This window comes from Pygoscelis adeliae, unplaced genomic scaffold (genome assembly GCF_000699105.1).
Source record: "Pygoscelis adeliae isolate BGI_AS28 unplaced genomic scaffold, ASM69910v1 Scaffold42, whole genome shotgun sequence".
In the NCBI taxonomy this organism is placed as follows: domain Eukaryota; kingdom Metazoa; phylum Chordata; class Aves; order Sphenisciformes; family Spheniscidae; genus Pygoscelis; species Pygoscelis adeliae.
In genome coordinates this window covers 3326486-3339517 of record NW_008824283.1, presented here as the reverse complement: position 1 = coordinate 3339517, position 13032 = coordinate 3326486, and the positions used below count along the sequence as shown (strand labels likewise).

Sequence of the window (13032 nt, the reverse complement as noted above, 5' to 3'; positions counted from 1 at the left end):
CACTGTCATATCCATAGTGATGATATGATATGGATCATATGATCCAAGTCTCTTTTGAAAAAGAGGGGTGGAACTAGATGAAGGAGTGTGTTAACTTGAGCCAATGTGAATCCTTTGATATATGCATGTGGCCCTTTGCAGGCCAACTTGTGATAGTTTTCAGTGTGCTGTAAACAGACAACGTTGCTCTCCTGAATTTTCAGACTAAGGTGTAAAGATGTATTAACAGGGCTACAGGCCCGAGATAATACACCTTGCTCCAAAGGAATGCTCACTAGCTTAGGCCTGGCTAATGCCTTTATTTCCCCCCTGATTTACTGCTGGCTTGCCTCCAGCCTTTTCAGTTCACAGCAATATTTGTTCATTTCTATCTGAAGAAATCATATAAATGCACCTCTAGTGAGGAGGAATTATTGCAAAGGTACCTAAAACTAGTCAGTATTTATTACACAGAGCTGCACCTTACACCCTACATAGTAGAGGTACTTCTAGTGTAAAACATGATTAAGCAGAAGACTGTAAAAGCTTTTGGAAAAAAGAGGAATTTTTAAATGTCTACATGCACAGACTCAGTTAATAAACTGAACAGGATATTGAAACACTAAGGCAACATGAAGCTCTTAAAATTTCAGTCTAAAATCTCAAATCCTCACTGCTCTGCATCGCTGCAGCTAATGATGCCACTGTCCAGATATCAGTGAAAGCGTTCATCCTCCTCCTTTACCCTCCAAGGAGAGTTTTCCTTTTGTTTGCAGTACAGGTAAAACTGCACGAGAACTGATTCTTGATCCAGGATCAGAAGGTACTCCTTACGCAGAAGTTCATTGAAGGACATGTAATAAAAGTAGGCATGGATTATAAAAGCTTAACCTTTCTCCTAAATTTACATTCATGCATTATTGAGGAACAACTTGCATATGAAACAATCAGCAATGCACAGAGTGCTCGGCCAGCATCTTCGTGTTTTGTTGAAACATGAGGTTTGATAGGAGTGAGATTTGAGGAAGTTCCAGTTTTAGCCCGCAGCACTTTGCAGAAGCAGTCAGAAGGTGATTTATTTCCACAGTCCGTAGCGGTATTCCACATGACATGTGAATAAAGGTCAAGTCAACTGCATGAGTTTTTCTTTCTGCAGCCGTGCTCCTTTGAATGCCATGTTTAATTAATGTAAGAACAGTGCGTGTATACTCCGTTTGTTTAAAGCACGATATCCCTTTTGCTTTTGTAGTGCATCTACAAACCTGCTATCTACCAGTGACCCTGAATTAAATACACTTTTGGTTGCAAAAAAGAATCCATTAATGCAGTTTATATCATTATTTCAGATTGTGGGGAAATAAGGCACAAAAAAGTATGTACAGTGAAATGTATGTAGCTGCAGACCAGAAGGCGTGTTTGGCTAGAGAATTTGGTGAACTGATTTCCCAAAGTAGATCAGCTCTAAAGACTTTGACAAGGTTTAACTGAATGGCCATGAGTCAGTCAATTTCTACCAAAAAAATAAGTTGTAACCCTAAAAGTTATGTGCTAGGGGATGTAACATAGTTGTGCTCATGAATCTTGAGATCACTGGATTGTGTACGCTAGGGTGGCACTAAGCGGTAAAAATATCATTATAATGTAGAAGATGACTGTTTGTCAACACCTTTATTTATAGTGTCTAAAATTATCATCTGTTTGGTTTCTTCTTGCAGAGAGCAATACATTGTTATATCTAATTTAGGGGAAATCGATTTCAGGTGATCCAAAATTCATATCAGAAGTGTTTACATAATCGGAATGATAGTATCCCAAACTGGTAAGAAGGAGGATACATATTTCAAATCCCTCCTTGATAGTTTTTGCCCGTCTTTAGCCTATCAATAACTATTAATTATGATGCTTTACCTTTGTTGTTTGCTTTTTAGGCTGTAAGATTGCCTAGACTTAAGCAAGTTAATACTTTCAACACTATTAAAAAAAACTAAAATTGCTGTGTTAGAGCACATTCTAAAGACTTTTTCCCAATATTTCAAAAATATTTTTTCCTCAAAATCTTTTTTTTTTCTTTCCCCCCAACAGTGGAAACATTCTAATTCCCAGGAGAGACATAGTGCAGTCACTCTGCAGTGTGCCACAGAGACTGCTTGTCTTGCATAAAGATAAAGATAGAGCAAGGTTAATGAGCAGAATAGCCCAAACAACCAAGAAATAACATATCCAGCAGTATTCATAACAAAATATTACTAGTGTAGCATATGAACTGGGTATCCATATAGACACATACAAATTGTATACTTTCTTATATATAGTCTTTTTTAAAACGTGTTAGGGTGTGTATTGCATACGTGTATGTTAAATTTAACGAAACAGTCATGCTGGGCTATGTAGACCTAAGTTCATTAGTAAATTCACTTAGTAAATTCTTTTGGATGCTAGCTGCTTTCCCAGAATTCTGCATATGGAGAAAGATAGACACCAGGAGTTAGTTTCTCACATAACTTAGGAAAAAGGCTAGGAGGTCGGTAGGATTATGCCTAAATTTAAATATGTGTGTGTGTATATATACAGGCATGTATGTCTGTATATATATGAATATATCTTTTTTTACTCCTTAGATACTAGTTTTAAGAATCCCTCTGTAATGATATAAGATTATATTAAGACATAGAAGTCTAACTCTTGTTTATTCTTATGTCTCCATTCCCCTTTTTAGAAGTGTGAGAGACAGGAATTTACTTTTCTTCCCCACCCAAAAAACTTCTTGAGCTTTCTCCCTAAACTTAATGCCTCTTAAAGCTGTGTACAAAAAGCCCTGCATACCTGTCCTTGCTCATGTCCTCAAAATGAACGCAACTTTCTGGTAACATAGTTATCAGAAACTTAATGCTTTTGGGCTGGCCTGAGGGATGCAACGGTAAAGGTCACGCAGCCTAAATCAACATGATTATTTTCATGTAATGTTTTGTTTGGGCCACTTTCGGTCTGTGTATTTGAGTATTCAAAGGTTCCTGCAGGTAACTGGAAATGAAAGTCTTCAGTAATTGAATATTTTAGCTTACATTTTGCTAGATGGAATTCTGAAGTTTTATATTTTCAAGCTAGAGCAGTTTTGGGTAGGAAGAGTGTCTTTACATAAGTTTCAGTTGTTACATGGAAGGTCTTTTGTTTATTAAAGCTGGAGGAGAAGATCCAAAAGCCGATTCCATGTAGGTATTGTTTGAAGAGAGCTAGCTGTTGTGGAGGATGATTCTTCAGCTTTTATTTCTTCTTCCTTTTTGTATCATGAGGCATATACAACATATAATAATTTGCAATTTAAAAATAAGCCTATATTTGGTCTCATTAACTCATTAATATCTTTCTCAGTTGTGAGTAGATCACCCTTCCTGAAATGCATCTTATGAAACGTTTATAACCTTGAACATAATCATGCTTTACTTAGACACCTACCATATTTGCATGTTAGTAAACTATTTTTTTTTCTGGTTTCTATAAAGTTATGTGTGTCAAAAACAAACTGCACACTATTGCCAGAAAAATCCCAGTCTTTTTTCCTTCATTTTAAAGGTGTTCTGAAATTCTCCTACTATCCATATATTTATTTGTGTGTGTGTTTATATATTGCTATAGAAGTATAACATGTTTAACTAATCAAACTCAAGTTTGGTTTAAATTTACAAGCACAAAAGGCCACCAAAATGTCAGGAAGAAAACTATAATTCAGTTTTTATTTTCTCTGGAATTAATGCATACACAAAACCAATTTAAGTATAATACAAAATTTGCAATGATACATAATATTGGTGTATATTATGCATACACAGAAATTTATTTAGAAACAATTCTGAAATGACTAACCATGTCTTGGCAACAAAGTTTCTTCATTCTTGTCACTCATTTTTAAATGAGTGACAAAATGCTAGACTCTCCCCAAAACACAGACTATCAGTGTACAAGTAAATCATGTAGGAATGTTCTAATTCAGTTAACAAATTCAGATTTTTTTTTTTAATTATTTTAAAGCAGAACATTTTTCATTTTAATATTGTCAGGACCAGTCCTCTGAGCCTTGCAGTATCTTTCTCTGTGGAACTGACAGTATTTCAGGCTTCTAAATCAGCACTGAACATGATCATAAGAAGTACATTTCTAGATTTTTTTCTTAATTCAGAAATTTGTTGTCAAAAGTTGGAAATTCATCTTTATTTTTTGTATAATGGAAACTTGTCAGTGATTGTCCATAGAAAAATCTCAAGAATTTTCTTTTAATTTTTTTTGTTGAATTAATTGCAATTTCTCTCCAGTGTTTTATTTGGCCTTTGTCACCGCTCACAAGTTTTTCCTTGAACCTCGTGCTGCCTCTGGCCATGTTAATCTTTGGGCTGGGCCCAAGAATTATGTTGTTGGTCTTCCCCAAAATCACGAGCCTAAATCTGTTAACAAGTGAGTATATCATGGTCAGATGGATGAAACTCTGGTAGACTTCTACACAGTCCATGCACTCCCGTGACAGGTATATGCTGTATAGTGCTTTGCTCATATTTGACTTCAAACAAGAAAAATAACATCTATGTATTTTACAGAAGTCTGTTCTAGAGAAGCAACTTTATCAGCCTTAGTTTTACTGTCTAATCCATATATCAAAACCATAACTATTTGCAAATTATACCTTAGAAATTTTTCCTGTTGCGATTACAATCAAATGTTCCATGCATTTTTCATCTTTCGTGAAGCTTTCTTATATAAGCAATTTTGCCATGTTTCTGTAGTAGACTTTTGGTGCTAGGTATATCTGTTAAAGTATATTTTGTAAGACAACATGATAGGAGATAGCTTACAGGCATAAAGGAAGTTTGATGAAATGTTGGTGTTATTTATCACAGAGCAAGAGGTTCTTGCTGATGTGTAATTCATTAATATTATCTCCAAAAGTATTAAATTTATACACGTAAATGGGATGACATTTTAACAGACAAATAACAAATACTTCATCAGAGCAGTATCAGTAAGCACCTGGCTGCCTAGCACCTTGTTTCTTGGCAAAACAGTAGGATTTAGAGCTGTTGTTAATTGGTACCCCAGAAGACTTCTATTCTAAATCACCTGCCTTTGCATCCTCCTAAATGTCTCAGTAATAAAAAATTGTCACTGAAAATTGTAACTGAAATTTCAAAAATTCCAGTTCTACTTACATTGCTTCCTTTATGTTTATTTTCAGTCAAAGATTGATTCCCCCCACCCCCCCGCCACCCTTTTAGCATTTATAAAATTTGCCTTGTAAAAATTAATGCTTTCAGGAAGTTCAGATAGATTAATTTTTACATTTTTCAACTTTTCTTCTAGAGAAGTTTTTGACACTTATCTTTAACAGAGAAGAGGTTTCTTGTTTCATGGAATGGTTTCATTTTTAAGATAGGATCACTTACAAAGAATTGTTTTGATCTGAACGAAGATTTTGCAGTCTCCTGGAGGGAAAAAGAAATCTGTACCTGAAATTTCTAGGAGGGAGGGCAACTACCTTTAAATATCATCAATATGAAGCTTATTCAAATTTGAAGACTTCCCAATGAGAATTCCCCTTAACTAATATTTAGCTCTACCATTGTGATATGTTCTTGCAGGATAAAAAAAAGAAAATTGTTTCCTTCTTATGTGTATATGCATTATTCATGGTTTTGGATAGAAAGCGAAAGTCTCATTCACAGGAAATCTCTTGAAAACATGACTAACCTTAATATTTATTTAAGTCCCATTAAATGGATGTATCTGCTTAAGTAAAGTTACAAGCTCATTTCCCAAATCAGATAATCTGTTTACTGTTTATGGTCTACTATATTTGCTGCACTAGAATGGAAATTACACGAACAACATCATGGCCTTACGTATATAATTTATTCCTTCCACTTTACTAGAGATTACATTGGACTGAATTATCTTGGCCAGAAGTGAAATGAAGGAAGATGTTTTTCTACAGAATCACAGTGTACTCTCTATTTTTCTTTCTTGGTTGGCTAAGGAGATTTATCCCCCTTTACTCTAAAAACCCCAGGGATGTGTTTGTGATATTTTAGAAGATGTTGGTGTAAGGTTCAAGCTGAGGACAGGACACCAGCAGGCCATTTCCCCATTTTTTCCTATTCTGTGCCATACTTCAAACAGCAGTCCTGATTTTGCATATTTCACTTGTTGGCTTTTGGTTTAGAACATTGGATTCCGTGCAGCAGTTTGAACAAGTTCATTTTCCATTATTTTTATTGAAATATCATCAAGCCAAAGATACTTTAGACTCTTTCATTTTATGTGGGCATTTATTCTGCAGTGTCTTAAGTATGGAATCTTGTGCGTAAGTAATGGATGCCAAAAGATATCGTGTTTTCAACCATTTCTTCAGAATCCTACAATACTTACGACTACGTTATTGATATGTTACCAATGATAATGATCAAGAAATCACATATATCAGAGGGTAAAACTGGATGCCTAGAAGTTGAACAATAAGTAGTTAGAGCCATGTTAAAGCTCTGTGTCCAGATCTTGCCTTTTCTCTCCCTTTCTTTTTTTTTAATTCTTACAGGTCTCTTGTTTTTTTGCTTAGATTTTTAGGCTTTAAAAAGCTCAAGAACCTAAAGAAAGCCCAGATTGAATTTGCAAAGTTTCTCTGGATTTTCTGACCTGAAACCAAACAAAGTAACCTGAAATTATAAGTCAACCTAATTTTACTGTCCTCTAACTGCATGCTTTACAGCCTGACACAAATCTTAGGTGTATAATGCAATCCAAGCCAACGCATGCTAACATGGTTTCCTAAACAGTTACTGTAATGCTGGCAATAAATTTCATTTTGTACAGACAATGGAAATGCAGTGTTTGTTACATTCTTAAGGACATTGTTTCACATTGGGATGTTTTGAAATATTAGGCATTTGTGCTTTATAAGTTCATATAGCTTTATCTCAGTAGACTTGCTTATCATGTCAAAAATGTCTGTATAGCTTTAAGCAGGTGCCATTTGAAAGTCATTAATTCTTTTTTCTTCCAGAGTGAACCTAGCAGCAGCTTATACAGGACTGTCTCCCTTCCACACATTACTTTGTGTAGTCAGTGGAATCCCCAGAGATCAGTGGTTCTTAATCAATAAGTCAAACCTTGCTGATGAGGTGGAAGTTCCCTATTATACATAAAGTGCACTTCGTACTTTCACCTAATCTTGCCAGAGTTACTGTGACGAGTCAGGAATAGGATGTTACTGGTTTTCCAAGCAAAGCTCAGCTGTAAGACATGGGAAACTATGCTATAGATAATACTAAGATCTTTAACAAATTAAATTATATGTCTAGGCATGTCATGTTGGTCTTCATTGTGAAAGGGATCTTTATTTCTGTCTTCCGTTCTTAAGAATGTCAGTTCACAAGACCTATAAATGCAGAGACCTAATCTCAGGTGTTAATCTTTGTAATAGACTGGGTACTTCTGTTCTCCCTTCTTGATTTAGCTCACCATATTTTGCTTTTGGCTAGTGGCAGCCCTACTTAACAAAAGGATATTTCTTTTGAATTTACAACTGTTTTGTTTCACAAGGTTTTTCCATCAGAGATTCCAGCCCTACTGTCTATTTTATCCATGGCTTCTGAACCATTCTGCCATAAAATGAGCCATCAGTACCTGCTTGTAATTGAAGGTTATAGGTGAAAATGAACAGTATATGAGGATGTAAACGTGTCAATATTATATCTTTTCAATGCATCGATACAAATTTACCTCCTACTTATAAAACTGTGTTTGGCATAACAGTAGAGCATAATCACCGAGATGCTGGTTTACTAGACGTTAGCAGTTTCAAAGATCTGGTCATCCTTGGAGGATTCCTAATGTACATACATGTGTATGTATGTGTGTGGGAGTTGTAATGTCCTTGTATTTTACAGTTGCTAATTAGTGTAAGAGGAATTCCTCAAGAAAGCCATCATTTTGGAGTTTCTAGGTAGCAGGAAGAATATATAATGGTAACATTTCTACACTTTCCTCTGTGTTCCCTTTGTTTGAGGCCATCAAAAAAGTCATGGCCTCTTTCAAGGCTCCAGAGTCAGTTTTTCTTCCAGTTGACCTGGACCTATAAGTGAATACCATTTGCATCATGTAATTTGTCATCCACCTTTAAGATTGATTTATAAAAAACCCACCCTCTTGCATGGTTGCTGAGCTCTGGTCATTTCTCCTCCACTTCTGCTTTCACCTTTTATTTCCATGGTACTTACTGCTGCTTTTTCTTCATCTTCACATCCTCCCTTCCTTCCTTGTCCCTGGAAATTTCTCCATTGTTTGAACTCCTCCTGTTCACCATAAAGAGTCTAGTTCTATGGTTGAACAATCCTTTAGCACCAAGAGATCTTTTTAACCTTCTTCCACCTCCTTTTGAAACCACTTTTACAGTTACTTTTCCCCCAGAATAATTTTAACAATTGTTTTCATATCATCATATCTTCCTTGGTCAAGCGACCAGTTGGAAAAAATACATTTACATCACAGAGTTATGTTACCTTGAGGAGCAGGGCAAGGCAGTAATAGCACCTCTGAAGCCAAAATATACTTACGCTAATTGTTGGCTTAGAGGTCCCTATATCTTTTAATTAGTTGTCCTATTATTACCCTAGAGTGCTTTAATTTTAAATGAAAGATAATAGCTGCCTTATCTCTAAGGAAACTGGTCTTGATTTTATTAACTTACAGGACAGAAGAATAATTGGCACATATCATTGTCCAGAAATGTATTCAACAAAGGTATCTTTCATTGTTTTCTAATGTTTTTATCCTCAGAGACTTAAAATTCAGGTCCTGACCACTTATGGTCATTAAAGATCCCATGGCACTTTTTTATAGCGTGGTCATCTCAACCCCGAGCATCTGGCCAAATATCAATTTATGTAACTGTTCTGCTTACCTAACATTCCCCACCACCACTCACCCACCCCATAGTTTCAATTGGCTACAGCATTCTCCATTTCCTCGACTGAAATATAGTGTATTGTTCTGCACTGTCAGTCACCACATTTCGCCTCAGAGGTGATTGCGCTTCACTGGGAAGTGAAGTGGTTCTTCTTTCTAAAGCTTGTAAAGCGCTTTGGGATCCTTTTGAATGGGTGGTGCTGTGTACAATAAATGTAATCCATTATCATTCTATCTCAGGCTTCACTTAGTTACAAAAGCATGTTTTATTTAGAGTTGGGCGAACCTGCTTGGTGGAAATAACACTCCCAGACACTCCCAGCTCTCTCTATTCTGACAGGGAACCTTTTGTCAAAGGTTGAAATATTAGGTTAATTTCTTTCTGTTTTGGGTTTTTTTGGGTTGGTTTTTTGGGTTTTGTTTGTTTTGGGTTTTGTTTGGTGTTTCTTTTATTTTCACATTCATTTGTATTTCTGAATTGGAACTTTGGGAGTTCTTCAGATTGGGAATTCAAAATACCATGAAAAATGCAGTTCTTGTTATGGTCAATCCACTGTTCCGGGTGTAGGAGGGTCAAATTAGTGTTTGAGAAGCACCTGAACTTTGTGGTGCTTACCTGGCTATTCTAACACGAAGGTTCGCCCATCACTAATTTTTACTGTATTTTGCATTATTTATTCTGAAAAATTCCTGGACTATTGAAAAATGCTGTGCTCCAAGTCTGATATCAATGTGATATGTGCAGAAGAAGACACTCTGACCTAGAAGATAGTTTAGAATATTGCTAAATGTTTTTTCTGCCCAGCATCACTAATCTTACTAACTACTGCCAAGATTACCAGATATCTGCAGAAGTTTGCTGTGTTAAGAAATTTACTGAAATGAAAACAGAAGTGACAAAAGAACTGAAGCAAAAAGTTAACCGAAGGAGTGATATCATGTCACTAAAACACGTCTATATCTAACTCTAGGAGACTAAAATAACTTTTCTTGCATTTGTGTTGCACAGAAAGTATATGAGTGTGTAAAGAACACTCAGATTTCTAGTATCATTGCAGATCAAAAGGATAAAATGCTTAAAGTAGATTTAAGATGCGAACAAATTTGTTGGCACTAAAATCTTTGCAAAGATAGTCTCTTAGAACACACAACGTTGACGTGAAAATAACCCAGGCTCTGGCCTAAGGGGTAAAACCATTGCATTAGTGGATGTTATGTCAAACTTCCCCTGATGTCATTGGAACTAAAATTTCTGTTCTTTTCTTAAGGCTATGTGAAGCTATGGAAAATGTAGTTTCCAAATGGCTTTGCACCCCTCTTGTAAGACACTTCCCCTATTTGTTTTTAGATGTTCTTGGGATCAATGAATACCAAGTGTCTATAATTGCTTTGATTTTCAGGATACTGAAAGTCTTATTATTTGTCTGAGATCTTATAACAAAAATGACAGCCAATTTTGTCTTAACCCAAAAATCATGTAAGAATTTTCTAAATAACTGCACTCATTTTAAGAAAATGTTTGAAAGCTCCCTTGAGAAGTTTTACAGATCTATTTGAAAGCTTTTGCATATGTTTGCTTCTGTTTGTATTACAATAGCAGAATATTCTTTTTGTCTTAGTTTTGTCTGATGCAGATGAGAACTGATTTGATGGCCTTCCTGGCAGGAACACAATGTTTCCTCACCATGCTCAATATCGTGCTACAGAGTTCTTAAAGGAATTTTTCTTGAGTTCCAGCTCAACTTTCCCATTTTTCCAGTGTTTCTCAAAAAAGATTGATTTCCCTAACACATTAGAAAATTCAAAGATTTCATATGGCTTTAATGGAAAGCAAGCAAAAATAGATTATTTTGGCTGCTTCACATTGAGTCATTGCATTTAATCTAAAACTAAAATATGATGAAACTAGAGGGGTGCAAACTCACATAGATTGGAATAAAAAAAGAGAGAGAGAGGGAAATCTGGCGTCTCAGCGATGCCAATTTTTATGCATCACTTGAACAGATGTAATCACTCAAATGGCAGTGTTTCAGTAGGCCCAAAGTACTTTTGTGAGTATCCAACTTCCCAGTTCATAATACTTTGCAGTGGATGCTACTAAAAAGCAACTGTTTTCCACCCAGTTCTTTCACCGTGCCATGTGAAATATTATATAGAGATTTTTTTTTTTTTATAACGGCAAATACGATGCTATATTAGGTAGTGCAGCGAGGTACATGCTGCTGACTGCTGGCTTCTAAATATTACAGAATAGACTAATGCTGTATTATTGTTTAGAAATCCACATAAGTCACAGTTTGTGCACTTTCAGTAATAATCATAGTATATGTTATGTACATTATAAATGAATAATGTGGATGAATTATTCTTAAAGGAGCTCTGGGACAGTTTCATCCCTTATTTGGCCTGGAGTATATCTGCACTAACATCCCTAAGTCAGTGTAATTAATTAGCAGCTCATTAGCTATTATTGCTTTTAAAGTATTTTTATTTAATTATACTCTGTAATCACACAATTCAAAATATATACTTAGAGGGAAGGCTGAGGAGAATTAGACCTTCATAAATAACCTTAGATTTGTTTCCTATAAATGGATTATTTTGAAGTTCTCCTACCATACTTCAGATCTACTCCAGATTGCCTAAGAGTAAAATTTAGTTCCTCATCTTTGAAATCCTGTTAATTTTCTAAGGGGGTTTTTTTACAGCATTGCATTAATATTTTTTTCACTGAACTGCCTTTAAAAAAATATAGAGTAGCTAAAACTACCCATTGAAACAACTGTTCAACGTACATTTGATGTGATTACACTCTGTATATGTTTTTCCTTGCTCTAAATTGCAGATCTCTGCTATTCCAGCGTTCAGGAATCCACAGCATGCCCTGTATTTATGAAATTCATTAGCACTGGGGAATGGAGTTTCCACATAGGTATAGTGAGACTATGTCGGTGCCTTTCCCCAAGTAACCCAGTCCTGTTTGGAATATAGGGACTGAAAATTTGCATTCTCTTGTGCAGTGCTCTGGGCCTCATTTTATAGAGGCAGAGAGACCTTGTGAGTACCTGAAGTTTTTGTCAGAGCAGAAGCTTTTATTTGAAAGAAGCAAAACCAAATCAAAGCAGACCCTTTTCCATTTGTTTTCCCTCCAAAAACCCTGAAAAGTTCAATGTTCCCCCCCCAGATATCCTACCCAGTGGCAGAATCCCAGTTTCAGGAGCTGAGCATGTACTCCATTTCCCAGTATTGCTTCTGCTCACTGAATGTGTTGTCTAGGGAAATACCATTTACTCCATAATACTATACTGGCCTTATTGCTCCTTGAGTTCACAAATAAATGACAATAAATACAGTTACAGCTATGCTTAAAGTCTTTTAGACAGGCTGACATCCAGTGAATTAGTAATGTTAGATCTAGTCCTTGTCAGCATGGCTTCAGTTTGCAACTGATTGGGCTTCCTTTCTCTCCTGTTAAATCTGCTCTCTTATTTTTTACAGATGGATCCACATGAAAATATTTTGTTGAGCACACTTGAAATTAAAAATGAGATGGCTGCCTCCGAGGCTGTGATGGGGCTTGGGGACCCTAGAAGCACTATGTTGGCCTATGACACTTCAAGCATCCAGTACCGGAAAGCTGGCTTACCCAGACACAGCTTTGGTCGCAACGCCCTGGAGCGACATGTGGCACAGAAGAAAAGTAGGCTACGGAGACGTGCATCTCAACTGAAAATTACCATTCCTGACTTGACTGATGTAAATGCCATAGATCGATGGTCGCGCATATTCTTCCCCGTTGTTTTTTCCTTCTTCAATATCGTCTATTGGCTTTACTATGTGAACTAAGAAACAAAGCCACACAGGAAGCAAGAACTGGATTTCTCTTCAAATTGGTTGTACAGCCAAAAGTGGGACTTAGAAAAATTCTATTCAGGAAAAAAAGTTATTTTAAAACACCTTAGTTGCTGGCCCACTCTATGGTCTGTTTTTATAACGTTTTGGTTGCATCTGCTAAATCGTAAATATGTTAAGTTGCAGTATGGACATATCCCCTTATCAAAATATAAGTGCATTTTGAGTGTGAAGGCAAATTGGATTTGACAATCA

The 13032-nt window shown here is 36.0% G+C and overlaps 1 protein-coding gene across 2 annotated transcripts in view; it reads left to right on the top strand.

Moving 5' to 3' along the window:
- The window catches only part of GABRB2 (gamma-aminobutyric acid (GABA) A receptor, beta 2), a 108747-nt gene extending 95976 nt beyond the window's left edge, over positions 1-12771 (top strand). Inside the window, exons 6-7 of one of the 2 annotated variants that reach the window (XM_009318508.1) lie at positions 8710-8760; positions 12424-12771. In XM_009318508.1, coding sequence (XP_009316783.1) covers positions 8710-8760; positions 12424-12771 — 399 coding nt within the window. The remainder of the gene's footprint in view (positions 1-8709; positions 8761-12423) is intronic. The other variant, XM_009318507.1, reaches the window with a different exon arrangement.
- Positions 12772-13032: the final 261 nt, after the last annotated feature.